The 20,676-nt window shown below is 35.8% G+C and overlaps 1 protein-coding gene across 2 annotated transcripts in view; it reads right to left on the bottom strand.

Moving 5' to 3' along the window:
• Window positions 1–20,676, bottom strand: part of LOC113493131 (protein spire-like) — a 136,057-nt gene that overhangs the window by 12,188 nt on the left and 103,193 nt on the right. For both annotated transcript variants that reach the window (XM_026870951.1, XM_026870952.1), the window contains exon 3: window positions 13,046–13,175. In XM_026870951.1, coding sequence (XP_026726752.1) covers window positions 13,046–13,175 — 130 coding nt within the window. The remainder of the gene's footprint in view (window positions 1–13,045; window positions 13,176–20,676) is intronic.

Genomic DNA, 20,676 nt, shown 5'->3' with positions numbered 1-20,676 from the left:
GATATATAAGTAGATAATACCATTTTAATTAAGTGACCCGTGGGTGTTACATGAAACCTCATTAAACATTAAAAATATTTTAGTCATCACATATACTTTTTGAGACCGTTGCGTCATTTTTATAAAGGCGCTGGCTGTTTTCACATTTAAAACGATATTCCAGCAATACTCTTGTCTAATTTTGTCATTTTTGAACCTTGAGATACAGGGTCAATATTTGCACCTGATAAGTTTTTAGTTCTTTATATTTTTCATAAAACGAGAGTGATTGGGAGATTGATTTTTGAATCTTACAAAAATTCAAGTTATGTGCACAAGACAATGAGACTATAGTAAACTTTTTTGTGAAATGTTATGTTTAATTTTTATGCTGAACCAATTAAAAACATTTTCTTTCTTTCTTACTTTAAAGCACTCGTGTACACAAATTCTTATCCTACAGCGGGGATCGAACCTGCGACACGTCGACCAGTGGGATTGGCGCGATGACTTAATACCACTCTGTTACCCGTACAGTTATGTATTAACTGATCAAATACTAGTCTTGTTCACTTGCAATAATCGCCAGCTCTAATAGCCAGCTCTGATTATCAAAGACGGTGTAAATGACAGAATCATGAATAAATGTGTCTTGATTGATTATAAAACGGTGCCAGTTGAGACGTAAACATTCAATTAAGGGGTATTAGGGAAATCATTTGCATTGCCTTCGATACTTAGCAACGATAGGAAGTGCTTAAGGAATGTTTACATAATCTGGAATCCGGAGGTAAGCGTTTACTGTTACGTTGTCTTTCCCTGATTGTATTAGAATCTATTGAAATTAAATAGGTACAAATATCGTCAATTAAGACAGTCAGTTACACATAATAAGTTGTTTAAATCGATATTAACTAATCATTAACTAACAAAATGGTCACGAATGGAAGCTAAAAACAAGACACAAGCAATCTCGTTTATTGATGACTTATCATCAATCAGTAGACAAACAATAGCTCCCGACGATGTCCGACGGGACCCGACCACGCCCGAAGGCATCCGAAAATAAACGACAGCACCCGATCTATTTTACTTTGTTTTTTGACACATCTTTAAAAAGTGACGGTTTATAAAGGGGTGTTCATATCAGTATATAATTTCTTTTTTTTATGTTTAAGCTGTTTCTAAATATAATATAACTTATAAATATGTCTTGTGTCACAAATTTCACGCTAAACAAAATGGATTCTAAAGGTCTGTCTTTAGAGCCTAAGATTGACATTATTCGAAAGTTACATATTCTCGTAAGTAAGCAATAAGAAAAGGGGCTTGAAACGGACCAGGAAGCTTATTAGGTATTCACTTCCTGTATGTAAATAGTGTTAGTTATTGTGCCTTAATTAACGATTCCATGTGACACAACGCCAACACCTGGTGGAAAAACTGGATTATACGAAGTTTAGTATAAGATTGGTACCTATTGACCAGTACAAGACCACTATTACGAAGAAACATCACAATTACTAGTTTAACACGATTTGATTAGATACAGAACTATTAATTTCTATCGCCAATATTTCTTCTATATCTCCGTCCATTATTAAATTTTATGTTAACTTTTGTAGGCGCTTTTTTGTACATTACGCAAACAACTAAACTGTTTCTTATGCAACACACTTAAATATGAAAATAAACACAAATAAAAACATAAAAAGTAAAAAAATATAGTACAAATCCTTATAAAACGCTAGGGCGTTGATAAAAATGTACTCTTGAAAGTGTATGAAAACCCTTAGAATGATAATATAGAGCTACTCATAAAACGTATCATCTTTGTTTATATTTATAGCTCAATAAACGGAACAATAGTAAGTCGTAAGTGGCAATCATGGGGAGCTTCCAAAAAACTTGATTGATGTGAAATTTTACAGGTATCATTCGTCAAAGCGGACCCCTTAATGCTCGTTTAGAAGAGTTAATATCGCCCAAGTCGCTATACATTGCCGGCTATGATATATCACTTTTGATACCAGAGCAGTGCGGCTACGTAATGTATTGTAACTCGCTCGATATTTCTCGCCTCGTCTCACTTGAGGATGGGTTACAAAAAGGGTATTGTTGAAACTTTTATTTGTATTTCTAAAGTTCCGAACGTTCATAGAAGTTTATTTCGTTCGCAAGAAATAAAGGACCTCCCAAATTGCAAACTAATTGAACTAAGTCTGGAGGGGCCAAAAAAGTTGCCATACCAGAAGTTTGATCAATGAGGACGAAAAATCCTATGCTTTTTTGTGCATTGGTCACACACGGTTTAAAAAGGTAGCGACAGACATGACATGAACGTCTTTAAGTTAAGTTGGCTTTTAGTATTCGAAGGTATTAGATATATGGAATGTATGGCCATTAAATAGAACCAGAAGTATTAAAAATAAGTAGCATCCTCAAGAAACATGATACCTTAGGTTTAAAAGACTATTTAAAACACGTCTTACAACTCCTCACTTAGCATTACCAATTAAAACTACATTTACACCTCAAGCACCATTAATAAACGCAATCAAACTGTTTTATTACTCTGACAATTTCTCCTAAACCCAGAAATTACGTTACGCTCATGCAAATAAGTTCCAAATGAATTTACGTAAGGAAATACAAAGCAAGTGCTTTAACTGAGCTAAGCTTTAGCTGATATATCGCACAATAAAGCGATCATTGAATTAATAGTAATAAATAAAAGTTTCACTTGAACTTAAGCTTGTATTAGTGTCAAATGACCATTTGCGATGACAAACGTTATGGATGTAGACAGTTTTGTCGTTAATGCCGCATATATTTTGCTGATATTGCTAATAAAAGATTAAGGACACAAGCGCGTTAAAGAAATCTGAAATCACCCAAGGTGCGCAAACTCCTTGGTATTGTAAACTGCACAAGTATTACAAGCTATTTCAATAAAGGATTTTATGTTCAATAGGTCAGAAGTCAAGATTGAATGAGTGGTTTTTCGTAAACGTTGAATGAAAATCACTTTGCAGACACTAAATTAGCAACGCCCATACATTCTATTACCAACATGTCCATAACACAAATTATTACGCTATTAAGTCGAATTCTCAGAGTGGACATGCTTATACCAGGGTGTCATGAGTCAGAGTGAGCTAATAGTAATAAATAGACGCGAATTCGTTACGCAAGACGCTGCAGACGTCTGGTAGCGTTCGGATAACTATGCGTAGATTTATTCGCTCGAGAGCGCCCGGCGCCAATTATGACGACATACACTTCTTACTGTCGCGTGTTATGAGTTCCTAGTACTCCGGTGTTATGGCTATGTGAGAAGCTTGCGTTTTCAGCATTCACTTTCGCGTGAGAAATTTGATAAAGGGGCTAGCCACTGCGGGTTCTGTACTTGGTTGTATTTAAATTAAACTTCTTGATTTACCTTCTACAGACTAGTGCAGGTCTTGTCAGTACGTGCCTCTGTTACTAACAACGACCCGTTCTTTACATAAGTACAAACTTCGGTAAATTCAAATTAGTTTTCTCATTTGACATAGTCGGAACTGTACTACTAGCGTTTTCTTTCTGTGAACAGAAATAATCTATTAAACGTAAGGCAAACAAAAAGCTGTTACTAGTCGGAAACATCAGCATGTTTCTGTGTAATAGCTGGCTGTAATCGACAAGCTTGTGTATCGTGGGAGATACGAACTGTTAACGGTGCGTTTTGTTGTTCCTCTAGCTTCCCAGGAGTGGCTGCGTGTGGCGGCTTATCTAAACATACGATACTGAATGTTCTGTGGCTAATGTTTTGTTACTCGAAGTTGTGAAGCCAAAGCTTTCGTTAAGAGACATTTAGTTATTTAAGTTTAAATAGTGTTCATTTACGAGCATTTCTCGCCATTTACGATGAATGTCGTATTAATTCATCTTATGAAAGCTCTTATACGACTTTACTGATTTACGACATATATATTTGCATAGATCTTATCCATCCTTTCATCCGTCACCTCAAAATGACTTCCTACCAGTCAGACTTACATCCTCGATAAAATTGACTTTAATAGAATTACAGTCTTGATATAAACAACATAAAGACATACATTTAGAAACCCTTTACATAACATCCTTGAACTTTTGAATACGTACATTATGCAAAGCTTGAAGACGGAAATATCAGCGCAGCCCACCGCCGTGATGCATTGAAACTAGTCTTTGAGGAAACCGTACCGATTCAATTTTCCTTTTGCGCTCCTGTTAGTTACGTAACGTGGAACTTTTGTTTGAGAACGTCGATTCGAAATTTGTTTGAAATCAAGACCAAGGAAAACGTTTAGACGAAGCTCTCAGACTCAATATAATGCAAATTGCTATAATTTAAGATTCGCAGTTTACGAGTAATACACGGTCAGTGTTGATCGGACCAGCTCTATTCCTTCATTTGGCACCTCAAATGGCTTCATTCTCTTTGCTATGGATTATTAACATAACTATTCCTTGCTCGAATCCATGAAAGTCACCAATAAGGAGTTTCGGTCGCACTAAAAATTATTTCTGTAATACTTCCCTATGGGCGAAAATAAGCCTTAAAGTTTTTTTGACCTAATTTTGCAGCTTAACGCTCCAAATTACATAACTAACTGTTCAACCAAAAAGGCATTTATAATATAACTTGCAATCTCGTTTTAGTTCCTATGGAAGACATCAATACAACCATCTATCATGGCCAAACAAAGCCGGGTAAACCATGGCGGCTATTAATAACAATTTATAATATTGTGGACTGACTTTCTCCACCGAACATGGGTTTACAATTTGGGCATCGGCAGAACTCGCAGCGATATCGCTGTAATTGCTTGGATATCGCTTCTTCGGAGTAACCATTATGGATGAAATTGCTGTATTAAGGAGGTCGAGATGAAACACAATGTACACGGAATAGATTTGAAGAAGACTCTACTTACTTATTTTGGAGATTCTGTTTTGTCTTATCTTTAAGCATTGTCTTTATCCTTTAAAAAAAACTGTGAAGGACAATTATTCCAAAATCATGCACGGTAGGATAAGTCAACTGGAAACTTTCCCTTATAGCTTCAATTTGTACAATATTTTGGATAAATTTGGATAGAATTTTAGTATGCCTATAGTTCTGATTTCCTTTATGGTCCAGTAGTAATTCGGTCCTAACATAAAAAGGCAATTTCCTTTTTCGAGCAACAAAAGGGACTGAATGATTGGACTCGTATTGGTTTTGTGATAACTTGTGATAAGCGAAACTTTTTTGGACCCATAAATTGCCTGAAAATGCCTTTGACCTAGAATTAGTATGAAATTTTGATTGAACATAAAAGAGGAAAGCCGAAAGGCAAAAAAGTATTCGTTTTTTATGCCACAAAATACAATAGGTTTAAAAAATCCCGAAATATATATTTTTAACGATAAACACGGTGTGTGTTTTTAGGGTAAACAAAACCAGCGTTACAAAAACCTCATTATAATATTATATACACTGGTACATACTAAATCAGAAGAGCTTACGAAGAGCTGTACGCAAACATTTGTGTTACTAAAAGGATGGTTACCAAAGACGATTACAAGAGAAAATCCTCTGAATTGTAAAGAAAATATTGTGGTTTAGGAAAGTCTTGGCGTGAAAACACTGGTTTAATTGAAACTGTTTTGTAAGCTAACATTGAAGAGATACAAAATAAATATATAAGATTCGGCTGTTTATTTGATAGAAAATGACTAAACGACCATAATCTACTTCTCGTAACTGTAGTACTTTGTCAGAATTGCTTAAGATTTTTTAGGATATGATAATAATACTTTACTAAATACTATACTCAAACAATTTATGTAATTTCTTCGTTTTACTTTCTTAGGCAAAAAGTATTTACACCTATAGTATATCAATAGGTACATATCAAGTCAATAAAGATTATTATTATAATAGTTATAAAATTTATACGTCTGAGTATCTCCTCATAATTCTTGGGCTCATAAAGCCTATATGGCTCTAACCCGGTCACCTATCTTAACCGCACCTTGTCTATCGTAGCTTAACTTATTATTAAGTCAATACGTTGGACGTATGTTAACGGATGTTTAGAAACTAGACACGGATACCGGGAACAGCCTAATAAAATTTGTGAGGAATGCCTGTATTAAACAACTGTTAATGTCTCTTACACATAACACTTACTTGTCTTCACTCGTCGCTGAATAAGGGATTCATCAGACTTCACATAGGTGATTTTAATTGGGTAAATAAACAATTTTAATATACTCAATAAAGTTCAGAATTTAATTAATACTAGTCCATAAATGAGTGGACCTTCTTCATAGAGGAAAATAACATTATTTGCGTCTAACTTTGGACGCTCACCCATTGTTTGTAGATATTGAACTATGGATACTTTGTCTAAAAAATAAATACATTTAAAATACGAGAAATACGTGCATATTTTTTGTACCCTGTTATCTCTTGGTTTAATGTAGACTGAAGAGCTTTTATGGACCTTATCCGTGCTAAGAGCTATATCATATTGAACAGAACCATAATTTTAGTCTAATCTAGTGTTTCAGTATTTACTAATTTATCATCGTCGTACCCGTGACAGCCAGGAGTCCAGAACACAAACGTTAGTTCACAGTCTTTGTTACGTATATAATTTCAATTGACTATCTCAGGAGGCCCTGACAAGACAAGCGAAGGGGGAAAAGTCGCCGGTGTGTGCGACTCCTAAACGAAATAGCGGTACTCATGCGTAGGGTGTCCATAAATGCGCACATACCAAACGGGACGCACTTTAACTTAACGATAGTCACAATCCTAACACGTTGTTTAATTTTATTGTTTTATAGTTTAATTTTGTGGGTTCACAGTACGGCTACGGTTTACGAGTATGTAAATGTTTAGTTAACGTGTAAGTACATACACGAATGTTCACTTTGACATGTTTAAAAGATTAACCCGTGTTTGTCGTGGTGGTTTACACATTTTAACATCTTCTGTAGGGAATTATTCTGTCAGCACATTGATAACAGGTCAGATGAAATAGCTATAAGTATCCTTTAAGTAAATTCAATATTGAAATATTTGCTTAAAGCATACTTGTAAAAAGAATCATATTTTTTAGCTTTTTCATCTGATCCGTTAGCAATATACTGTCAGAATTCTTCTTTCACAAAATATAATTTTAATAGACCCCTTCGCACAACTTTCACAGTAGCTCAGCGAAGCCTAAACACTTCCTAATCCTACTTATAAATAATACATACAAAGCGATAACATTGAACGCCAGCTCAGCTCAAAATAGACAAATAGAACCATTCTGTTTGCGCGCGGATCTGATACGACGGGAAAATATAGACACTTGCGGACAAAGGACACGGCTGGCCCTCGAAAGGGAAAATGTATGAGGAAATGTGTGGGACTGTCCAGCTGGCCAACCAGGATTTAGAGGATGATAAATGATGCTATTTTCCGAATAGTTTAAAGTGTTCACTATGGGTTTAGAGCGATAGCTAAGTCTTTAATAATATCAACGAGCGTGAAACTCAAATTGAGTGTTTCCAAATGAATCGGATAATTCGAGAGCTCAATACTTATTTTTGGAAACAAATAATCAAAACTGTCTTTGCAAATAAGTTACGTATAAACTATAAGTTCTACCTACTAACTATCATATTTTTCCTCCTTGTATCACACCACGTATGAAAGGGTGAAAGCAGTAACAAAAATTTATCGTCATCACTTTGACACCACACAAATCTTTCGACACTAAGGTCACAACTCGAAAGCAAGGATAATAGAAAACAAGGATGAAATCGCCAGTTCACCTAGAAGCGACATAAGATGGGAGGAGATCGATTACGCGGACAGGTATCGAGCGTGGCCGTCGCATGATGGATGGCGCTGCACCGCAACCATCTATTGTGCTAATATGTAAGTGATTTATGAGAAAATAGATTAAATGTTAAACTACGCTGACGTGGGAATGAGGTTTCTAAATTGTGGACGGCGATGTTGGACAGGAAAATGTGGATAAAATATTGTTATTTTTTTTAAAATTGGAAGAATTCAAGTTTTAGAAATAATTGGTGCTATTGACATTAGCAATAATAGGTAACTACGTATTCAAAATCAATCTCATATGTTTTTTTTTAAACATTTAGGAAAAGCTGTAAAAATAAACTGTTAGTGAAGAAATACGCGAGCAAACCCGCTCACAAACAGTAGTTTCATAGCAAAAATGTCCTCAATGTTAACTACGTAACATTATTTTCCAATAAAGCGTTTCCAATGGCCGTGCAGGCAAACACATTAATGGTACAATACACCACTTTATTGTACGATCAATTTGTAGGAAAGTATAAACTGTATTTTTATTTTATGTCATAAGCACACATACCAACGCTTAAGAGGCCTTTTACCTTCAAAATGTTGGAAGAATATTCAAGTTAACATTGCAGATTCTTGCCGGTCAGTTAAGATGGTCTCAATCAAACAGTGACCACATAAGGCTTCGATTACCCATCTTACACGGTCAGCAATTAAATTAGAAACAACTTCTATATATTTTATCAAACAATTCGTAGGAGAAACGAACAAGCGAATAACAGCATTGTTACAAAAAGCATAAAGTTCAAAGTCACATTATCGTAAAAGCTTCAAGCAAATAATCTAACGGACCGTGCAGAATTGACCGCGAAATCGTCATAATTTTTATCTCGTTCAAATATACTCGGATCGCGCATGATTCCCCAGTGACTAATGCCATTGCTGATGTAAATCTCTAACACGATACGGTATTATGTACGGCTGTCCGATAGTTCCGGATCTGAAGAATGGTTACAATAGTCATAGAATACCGTAATTCATTCATTCTCCTTCATTCATATTGTTTTACAAGACAGTGATGTGCCCGAACAAAGTGATGCATCTTTTGTATCGTTTGAAAACTGCCGTGTTTTACTGAGAAAGGAGTCATTAGAGCAAGTACTTATATGATCAATGATAAAAAGTAAATAATAAGTATAAGAGAAATGCACGAGAACAATCACAAACACAAGTTAATTTAACGATGTTCTATTAGAATATGATATAATTAAATCATAAAACATTACTTGAGAATACGTTAACATTAACCTTTTCATAAAATAATCGTAGCACAAAAAAGATGATGTCGTGAGAAAATCGTGGTCGCTGTTCTTTAGATCTGCATATAAAAGTAGAGATACACGAAACTTTCTTTCTCGTGTGGTTTTCGAGGCGGCCTTGTGGGGCACGAACCACGCCATTGTGGTGCCGCTTACTGTCCGTAATTAGGGCTTTGCTTTAGGTCAACCTACTAACAAGGAAAGGATGGTTAGTATGTTTTGATTGTTTAAAACTGACCAGAAAATACTATGTGAATACGCAAACATTTATCTACACAAATGTAGATAAATGTATCAAGGGACTCGAAAAGGTCGATAAGAATTTATGATCGCAACCCAATAACCTATCCCAAATCGGTGCTGTTGGCGGTATCGACCGCCTCAGATCAATAAAGATAAATCTGTCAACCGGGCCGCGACCAAAATAGTCAAATGTTTCGGAACAATAGTCCGGCAGTCACATCATCCATTGTGTTCCCAACGTATTCACCTGTCCAATGCGACCCACTGACCGGTATTTACATCTCGCATCTCTCGATCAAATCGATACTTTCGATGCGATTCCATTCGATCACCCACTTGTACCAAAATAAACAGTTACCCGTCAAAAAGACGACCGTGAACTTCGTGATCGAAATCATTCGTTAAGATTTATGATGGCCCTGTTGTTTCAGACAAACTCGTCGATACAACACGATCCGCGCTCGATTACGATCGAGACAAGTGTGTACATTCCCTTCGAGCCGGTCACTAGCTCGGGCCGCGTTGTTTTACAGCACAATTTTCTTATTCATAAACAAGTAACTGTTGACACTGCAACTGCAGCCGGGTGTTTACAATTTGATTGGCATAAAATTATGCGGTCTATAAAACGGTACACTTCCCAGCGTGAGCTATTAAAAGGCGATAAATTCGTCTTTGCCTCTACATATAGGAAACTACTGCAGGAAGCTGTAAATATGTAGACGGAGAAATTACAACTCGATTATGAATCGAGACTGTGTCGGCTCGATGTTGGTGCAAAAACTGCCTCCGCCAGGGAAAAGCAGAAAATATGACAAGTTAATTTAGATTGAGTGGGTCCGTGAGAGTTGGAAAGGGAGGTGAAAGACAACCGGAACAAATCGTATCATTGCTTTGTGAACTAAACGCGATGGAAGGCGACCGAGCCGGTGCGAGAGCAAAGGTCTCTGATAAGCTCAGCCCAAATGTCAACGTGTCGACAGCCTGTCTGGCAGAGATAGAAGCATGCATAAGGTGGACTCCGCGCTCTCATAGAAAGTGAAAATTAATAACCAATCCTGTAGTACACGAAGATAGTTGAGTATGGTAATGAAATGGGGCGTGTGAATAGCGATGAGTTGATTGAACATTATGATTTACAAGGCATTGAATTAAAAAGGACGCTTGTTTTTGAAATTGATAACATAGCTCAGTCACCAAACAAAAAGTTTAGAGCAAAGTATTGTTAATTCTGTTTGTGAGTATCTTGTTTAAACTTGGCGAGGAATTAGATTACGGTCTTAATCCTAAAATCGGCAATCTAACTTGTTCTGTAATCACAAAAACTTCACACTTTCAAAGAAAGAGTAAAAGGGAATTTAAGTGAAGTTTTATCTAATTACTTGAGAACAGTGTCAGTGTTTCGACGAATTCATTCAGATAAACCAACATTAAGAACGAGCGGAAGTAACACCGTTGGTGAACTGGAATGCTTTGGGAACATTTTAATGGAAGATATACATTATACGTTTCTATTGTGTCATTGCCGAAGTTTCCCATATTGATAACTCGGACCTCTTTTGAATTTGGTCAATTGAAGCTTTTGATTGGATAGCTCAGATGAACAAAAGAGGTTAGGTCAAAATGTGTAGATTGTTCATCATGTGCTGCGCGTTGGTTGTCACTACCATACCCACTAATTGAAGTCTAAGTATTATTTACTTAACCTCAACAAGACATCAGACATTTACATGTAACGGTCTTTGATGTAGCGTCAACATTCCTACGGTACGCACTCAATGTAAATGACAAACAAAAAGTTAATTAAACCTGACCCCTATTTGAACAATAACATGACATTATGATCAAGAAGAAGTTCCCAAGGTGCCATGGTGATGGTGTACCCTATATGGAAATTTTAATGGTTCTTTGTATACGTGTTAATTGCAAATTAATAGGGTGTGAACAAAAGTGTGGACAAATGGCCGTGTTTAAGAAGATATGTGCTTTGTGTCTGTTACTAAATGTTCTTGAAACCCAAAACACTGTCATTATAAAATACCTTTAGATACACAGTTTGGACTGTCTACAATTTACTCAAATCGGTTACTCGTAGAATCGAAAAGACTTCAAGCTCTGAATTTTTACAAAGTATTTCAATCAAAATAAAGTACAGTGACTGTCATCTTCAGATTGACCAACATGTCAACAAATAAGTTTAAATAACGGAAACCAACCTTACCCAAAAATTTTATCACGCACGTTTGTAATAACAAAATGACAGCGGGGACATTATAGACGTTTAGAGAAAAAACTGTTTAAAAAAGAAATTGTGAAAGATGGAGAATCATGCGCGCAATATTATATTTCCATGGAACAAATGGGATCATTTTGTATTTTGGAATCATTCGCATCGTTGCACATTGGTGGTAAGGGCGTTGGGATCAAAGCAATGCTTATTTAAGCAGAATAATTGAAATATTTTAAGTAAGGAAAAGGGCGCATTGAGGACCACTTTTGGATATCCACGCATTTGGATGAGAAACATACACAAAGCTCTCTAAGTAACCTCTATTGAAACAGTAAAAAGCTTTACCACAACATTTCAGATCTATACCGTTCAAGCGTAATCTAATCTACTTAGCTTTCCAACCGTCAGATACTAAATAAATAATTCAAATCCAAACAAATAGTTATTTAAGTACCATTAGAGATCGTCACGTCCTGTACGTGACACTATAAAAAGGCCAATAGGGTGAAAGTTCAAAGAGAAAACTTATTGTTCCGACGCCAACCAATATCATGCAGACGCTCTATCTTAGACACAAGAAAGAAAAAGCTAGACTGATAGTCATTATTTAAAATATATCGACGGCAACGACGATGAGAAACAAGAGGATCTTAACGTCGAATGCTTGAACTTTGACGCACTGCCCGACTTTGTGGTGTGCTTTGGAAGAGGCCATGTTTAGCAATGGACTGAACGGGAAGATTATAGTAGACGGAACACACGGAAATAATAACAAATCGGAAAGCATGTCACTTATTTTTTTTTATTTTTAGCACATGTACTTGACTGGCGTTACCATTTGTAAAAATTTGGGTCGTAGTCATTAAGAGATTATGGGATGAGCTCGAAATCCAAGATCGAATCGAGATAGTGCCGCTCATTTTCCATTTATGTTTGTTTTTGTGCGATGCGCAGATTTATGGTCGTGCTTCAAAACGGCCTCACGATGTATAAGTGCTGCAACTAGAACAGTATTGAAGTATGGACAATGTTGCGGTTATTATGTAATTGAGTGTGGTCAGAAAATGACTGATAGGTAATTGGCTCTAATGGGCCAGTTGAGAAACTGTTTGGGATTGCTAAAAGATGAAGCGTGTTCCGGGTTCAACAGTAACTTGGGTGTCGATAATAGAGCATGTTTTGAAACAATCGCTTCAGGTAACTTTGAACGCCAATTACTTGCTTAACCTTAAGCGTCTGCGGCTTACCATGACCGCTGAATTGGGATCCTTGAACATTTGGTAACTGATTTCTTAAAAACAAATCTCGACTGAAAATACTAGAACATCTGCTGTATTTTGCTGGTTTTTAGGCTCAAAACAGGCCCCGTTAAACGACCTCTCTTAATATGACCTACAGAATTACCTATAACCATATCATGGTTCTTACCTGCTGTATCCGTACCCGCTGTCATCTCGGTGATAAGGCCCTCGAGGTCTGGCGAGATGAGCCTCTCCTCGTCCTCGCCGTGCGTGTAGTCCAGCGCGTGGTAGATCACCAGAGCCAGGTTCACCACCAACTGCAACAAACAAACACTCTTCGTTAGGTTCTGTTGAAAATACGACCATCAATCGTGACGGATGTTAATCTGAGAGAAGCGCGTTGGATCACGTACAAAATGGATAGTTATCCCTATGGAGATGGTAGTACATATTGTTTATTATGTCCCTAGATCATAAAACAAAGATCGGATTTCGTATTAAATATTTTAATATTGTGACTTGTTTAATGGTCAAATGTCTACAAGCTTGCTAAAAATAATTATTTTGTAAGCTTATTTTTAAATTGATATTTCGTATGTCCCATGCAGCGCCTCTTTGACAATGAAACGATAATAGAAGGACCCACAATGTTTATTTGTAAAGCTTTTCCCCAAAATAAAAAAACTCGCACTTTAAAGAGAGGTAGGCAGTGACTGGATGTATCTTTTAAAAGCATGTGGAAAAGGCTTAAAGTTTTGTACCGCAAAAAGGGAAAAATAGATCAGCCGTGATCAAAAGAGAAAAATTTTGTAAAGGGAATTTGTGTTGTGTTGAACACTACGTTTCTTATGTTACCGCATATTTTCTTTTATCACTTTTACATATCGAACCTTTCAACACCACGATCATCCTCGTAGATCCTATCCGTTTCATCACTAAGAAGTGATCAAACAAAGCTGCAGCCAGCGTAACTATCGCAGGCAGCGAGCGTGTCGACTGGCAGGCTATTGTGGACGGGTTGCCCAACTCATCTGAATGCAACCGCTCCCGTTCATGCAACTACACACTCCATTAAACCGATGTTTAGAAACAAGATTAATGGTTGGGATATGGTTCGGATGTGGGGATAGGAAACAGAAGGTCTGTTGCTAATGATGTTGGAAATGAGAAGTCTGTAGCAAATTTTTGACTATACAGAGATTTGAAGTGGTAAAAAATGTACGTCTTTACAAGGACTTAGGAGTCCTTGTATTATGATGCGGTTTGTTTTGTTTATTTAACAAGCCTCATCCAAAAACAATATCAGAATCATATTTAAGTACAGATCTTAGAATCAAGAAACTACGTTTCATAACACACTGATGTATCACCAAATGTTGACACACTGATGTTTCAAATTTGAACTGTTAATTATGTTAACCTTCTGTTCTTCCTTTCCAATCAATAATAGTAAACGGTTTTAATTGGAAGTCTCCCGCGGCAATGTATTTCGCAGAACTAATTAATTAATTCGGTGTTACAGCCTGATTGGAGCGTAATTGATGAGTCCTTTGATAGTGTACTGCTATGTCCTGCAGTCCTAGTACAAGGGCCCGATATTTGTAACACAAAATACTGCTGTTTATCTAAATAGGAAATGTGTTTATTTTAGTAAAGTTAATTTTGCGAGTATGTGAGGAAAATTTAATTGCATTATGTTCTAAATGATAATTAGTTTCAGGCTAAAATGAATCTTAAGTATTTTAACTCATAACCAGCGGCTTCTTAGCAGCGATACCGCAGAAATATACAAATATCATTTTTAAACTAACTCCATATCACACAGCATAAAGCTAAAGACATCATTTGAGCTTATCTTGTCAATTTAAGTTTTTTTCCTATATTTTGGACAAAAATGAAATAAAATCAATCTACAAACACGTTACTATTTCGTCTAACACGGATTAGCGGAGTTCGTCAGTGCTTCGCTTATCGCGCTCATTGTATGCAAATAGGGTGCAATATGATCGCAAAACTTGCGCAAGCGCACGCAACTGTGACGATCGATGTATGACCGGTGAACAATGAAAGTCCTTACGGCTCCGGTGATTAGCGTTAAACTATATGCAAGGAGAGATTCCAATCTAATGGGGTAAAGGCTTTTTATACAATTGATTGCTGTATTACGTCATGACAACTGAAAAACAATACAAAGTAACAATCCAGAAAGGAATAAAGTAACATGCATATTTTTGACACTAGGTGAGGGCAAAATTTTTCGGAACACTTTTATGTATTCAGCAATTTATATCAAACGTTTTTCTTCGCTATATATATACATAATATTGAGGTCTTACAACTAAAATTATTCTTATCAAAGTAATCACTTCAGAAAATCAATGTATCCATTCTAAATAAACCAGAACACACAACACGTAACTCATAAAAGAAATCATGAAAATTCAATGTCGGAGAGAAAACAAGAGAAAAACGCTCATTTGCAATTTAAATGCGAAACAAAAAACGTACGCGCAGAGTTTGTATGTTCAGCCGAAGTAATGAACAAAGACATTGGAAATGCGCGATGAAGCGTCACTAATATCTTGAGAATCAATTAGGATGCCGGATGCTGAATATTTTGTTGTTACTTGCTACAGTTGGTACAGTGGCAGAGCTTTTTGTTACAGCACTTAAGTGCAGGCTAGTAAGTTAGCGAGCCAGACAATCTTAAGATGGCGCCAATGTGATGTGTTACAGAAAAAAGAAAAGTTTATGAAATCCAAATGTCGTGTCCATTTTCTCTTCTGATTAATTCTTGTCTCGTTTAAAAATCCATCTCTATTTTAAATACAGGCAATATTTACAAAGACACAATTACGGTATTTTAATGAAATTTTTAATCTGAAATAGTAGTGTTCGTTCGTCGTATCTTTTTCACCATTATTTGGCGAATCAACGTACAAACGTTAAACTCGCGGCACTCATAGCCCAACACCTCACAACCGATACCGGGTTCTAATGCAAGTAAAAACTGATGTAACTACTGAAGCTATGCGAAGCGGCCATATTGTATAATAATGTATTTACAAGACATAAATATCGGCGCTGATTTGACGGCGGCGGTCATCAATCATGGGCAGATTGTGGGAAGTAACGCGCCGTGTGAATGTGGATAACTCGCGGTAAACTATTAGATGGAATACCAGCTGTAACACGCGAGCCATGCGGAATATGAGACGACGGTTTTTGCGGACATTCTCATTTCTAAGGAATAGTTGAAATATGTAGCCATGTTTCAATTACTCTAAAGATTGTATGCATGCTGAAGAAGTATCACGAATATAAATTATTCAATTCCATAAACACGTAAACATTTGTATGTCTGCACACCAACCGTGAAGCACAAGTAGATAAGTGTTAATTAGAAAATCCAAAATAAATTGTGCTTAAATAGATATCTCCATATTTTAAAATAGAATTTTAAGGATATAAACTAGCGTAACTTTCTTTAAAATATCGTTTTACAACCAGAATAGAAACAACCGTAACATAAGGAGAAACAGAAAAACTAACCCCAAAATCCATACCCAGCAATCTCGTATTCTAATACCAAGTACACAATCGCGATGACCGGTCCGCGATAACCCCTCACTGTCTAGTTAACCGAAGTTCACTTGGTCACTGTCTTACAAGGAAACACGCGGTCTTTGTGACCCTTATACGGCTGCGAGAGAAAGTCCGCGTTCTAAGGGTTAAGTTATAAGATATTATAGGCTGATGTGTGAAAATTGGTTTTGTAGGCGCTCTGAAACTAGTTTAAGTGTTGAGTTAATGCAGCTAATAAGATATGCGGATTGCTGGTTGAATGTTTCCGCGCTGCTTGAATAAGTGACTCCGAGTTGGGTCTAATGCTGCTGTTATGTCATTTGTAAGTGAATATAATCGCAAAACGTATATAATATAGTACGATTAAATAAATCACAAATATATTTACATAGTACAAACAAAAAGACAGTGTTTTGTTGATAATACAACCGACCCCCGAACTAAGGAATTAAAGTTCAGAACATGCGACTAGAAACCAATGTAAAACAATAACAAAGATTACCAAATCAAATATACCAGTGAAAAATATAACAGTCGTTTATTTATTCAATACTATTCGTGTTATTCAATATGTTTACCATTTTTGAACTAGGTACTTAAACAAACGGAGAGTAAGTAAGTATGTTTGACATAGCAACAATAGACAACTGTCATGTTATCACAAACTACATGAAACATAATAAATGACCTTACAAACTTATACCTATCTAACGGCGAAATCATCTCTTATGCAGATGATACAGCTCTCGTTTTCTCCGCCGATAATTGGGATGAGGCATTTGATGCTGCCCAAACTGGTTTTGATGCAGTTGAGAAGTGGTTAAAGAATAATGTACTAACTCTAAATATTGATAAGACCAAGTATATAGCTTTCTCTATAATCAAGAACTCGCAAGTTAATGCCCTTCACCGTATCGTCCCCCACAGTAATACTTGTATAAATAAATTGGAATGCAACTGCAGAGCTTTGGAGCGCGTAAAGTCTATCAAGTACCTCGGTGTCAGTTTAGATAGTCATCTTAATTTTAAGGAACACATAAAACTGCTGTCCGGTAGAATTCGCAAACTTATTTACGTCTTCAAAAACTTGCGTCACATCACAGATAATTCCCTTCTCAAACAAATTTACCTGGCCTTATGTCAATCAATTATAACATACTGCATTTCATCATGGGGGGGTGCTCCTAAAACTACACTAAAAGGAGTAGAAATCGCTCAACGCGCAATTTTAAAAGTCTGTACATTTAAGCCAATCTTATTTCCTACAGCGGAGCTTTACCAATTTTGTCAAGTTGCTACTGTAAGACAGTTGTTTATTAAAATAGTAGTTTTAAAACAGCATATTAACCTTCCTTATGATCCTAAATTGACCAGCAGACGAAGAGCACACGATGTGTGCACTCGACCTAAACCCATCACTTCGTTTATAAGAAGGTTTTTTACTTTTATTGCACCATATTTATATAATAAGATAAACAAGGACCTAAATATATACCCTCTTAATATTAACTTATGCAAGAAAAAGTTACATAATTATCTTATTAGCCTATCGTACGATGAAACGGAGAATCTATTGGGCATCCAAAGTTAAATCATAAAAGCTTTAATACAAATTTTCACTTTTGGAGTAAAATATGTTGTACTTCACACACTTTTTACATTCACATAACACTAACACACCTTTCACATTCACCATACATTACACTACACAACACATTTACAAATTTCAAAATCATATTATACTTCACTTCTTACACTCATCATATTTTTATTTTTTGTTTCACATTCTACATTATACTGACAATTTAAAAATGTATATCCATCTGTTAATTATGGCTTTTAATTTCAATGCCAATATCTAGAGGGGTTTGGCGCTGTATGCTGAGATACAGGACCTGTCCTAGTTCGGCTGCAGAGGCTCCCACGTTGTATTTTATTTAATTTTAGCCTGTAAGATATTTTTAACACAAATTGTATTTTTTTGGTGAAATAAACATTATTATTATTATTATTAATAAGTCGTTTGTTAAGGCCGCCACTTGTATCTATCCCTAACCAACCATTCCGGAAGGAAACCCCACGAGTCAATATCATCTCAAGGTAAACTAATGCCGATAACACACTATCACGATAACTATACCTACGGAGTATAAATATGCAAGTTATTTCGCGTTTTACTGTCAAAGGACCGTAAACCGGGACTATATAAACTTTCAAAAAAGTCAGTTCAGTGGTTTTTACTTGAAAGAGTTACAAACGTCCATCCATTCTGACAAACTTTCGAGTTTATAATATTAGCAGGAAGATTAATATAATACGTTATTTGAAATAAGAACATACCCCAAATGGTACATTCACAAATGGCAAAACATATTAAGAAAGCTCATTAATTTTTACCATACATTATAAAACGTAAAAATCTGAAATCTGTGATCTTGAGCTGCTATGGAATATCTAGGTTTGCAACCATGTAGTCCACATTAATATATCTGAAGCTGTGTTATAATGTGTGTAAGTGTGTCACCTATGTACGTTGTTCTTGGTACTTACGTGTAGGGCAATTCGATTAAATTAGTTGAGAATGACATTCAATTGTGTCATACACGTTTATGATACAGGCTGGTGCATTTTTAACGTGATATTTTTAATTGTTTAAAGGATCAAATACGGTAAATTTAATAGAAGTACAGGTGTTAATATTAAGTGTAATATTAAGACCTGTACTTCTATTTAATTTACCCATAGATTATTTCACCTAATTTTTTTTTTCGGCTTTATATCGATTTTCCTTAACTCTTTCACAAAGTTTCACTTAATGTTTCTAAACTAACGAATAGTCAGTTAAATTATATCGCAAAGGGCACATACACACATTTTAGAGAAAACATAACAGCAACAGCAGTTTCAAAACACACTGTACATAATGTTTTGGGTGCGCAATCCAAGCGACAGGCGACAAATCAAATTAATTAACAACATGGACGACCAAACAACGCGGCGTCCACACTTTATATTGCATTAGTCGAATTAAGAACGTACTGGGTGACGCTTCAATGTTTCATGCCAGGTTATGAATGTTTGAAAAAGGAACGCAATCAAAACTCTTTTTTAACAAAGACATTTTTTTCAGCCAGTTTTGTTCTGATTTCATGAAAATTTGGTTTATACTAGATGATTTAAATTTAGGTGATGATAAAAATTAAAATCTACATATATGATAAGCTAATGTGCAATTTTCAGATCTTTTCGATACTTATTACTACTACAGGTAAGGGAAAAATTCAAATACAGTTCGAATTACCAAAATATATAAATGTGTTTTACATAAATACCTCATATATTTTGACTAATGCGCTAAAGTCACCTGTTACATTTTAAACAAGTGAACCTAGAAAGTCAATTACCGCATACCTCAACTAACGTCGACACTCAATAAACAAAAACATAGCTTCTGTCTGTATATTACACAACGAACGTGACGAACAAAACAAATATTACTAACATGACCATAACATGGTCGTAACTCACGGATGCTTCTGTTTCCGAGATGAATGCGTCGGATGAACAATTTGCATCACAAAGGCGGAGCGACTGACGAGACCGTTGAATATTCTAAGAAAAACCATAATACCAAATGTTTGTTTTACTTTTTGAAAATATGCACACGTAGTTATATCTCAAAGACTTCAAGCGCGAGAATGTTCTATAATCTGTAGAATGCGCTCAACTGCCATCAACTCATTGAAATTCTGATAAGTCTTTGTTTGTCAAACTCGCGAGCTCAAAACGTGAATGCAAATTCATTAATATTAGAACAATACATTGCAGGGCAATAGCAATTAATTAAAATTGGAATATTCACGTTTGTAATCAGAATAGCAATTAAGATTCCTTGCATACTGCAGGCAGACTTCGGCCATTGTTCAAGAGAATATTAACTTTCATCGATAAGTGATTAATAAACAACTATTAACCGCATTTAAGTGTTAATGGAACTGACTTGTTACAGTACCTAACTATTCCGTAATTCCGTTCAATTTAAGATAAAAGCCGATTCCTTTAATAAATAATTATGTATAGTTATTAATTTAAAGTATATCCATTTACACACTTACATTATAATCGCGAAAACTATAATGTTATCTCATGAAAAACAGTCTATTTATTTAAGAAGTCTTATGATAGCATTACGTAACCACCAATAGGAATGTAGAAATAACACGGGTGAAGTCA

This window comes from Trichoplusia ni, chromosome 4 (assembly GCF_003590095.1).
Source record: "Trichoplusia ni isolate ovarian cell line Hi5 chromosome 4, tn1, whole genome shotgun sequence".
Classification (NCBI taxonomy): domain Eukaryota; kingdom Metazoa; phylum Arthropoda; class Insecta; order Lepidoptera; family Noctuidae; genus Trichoplusia; species Trichoplusia ni.
This window is presented reverse-complemented; position numbering and strand designations above follow the sequence as displayed.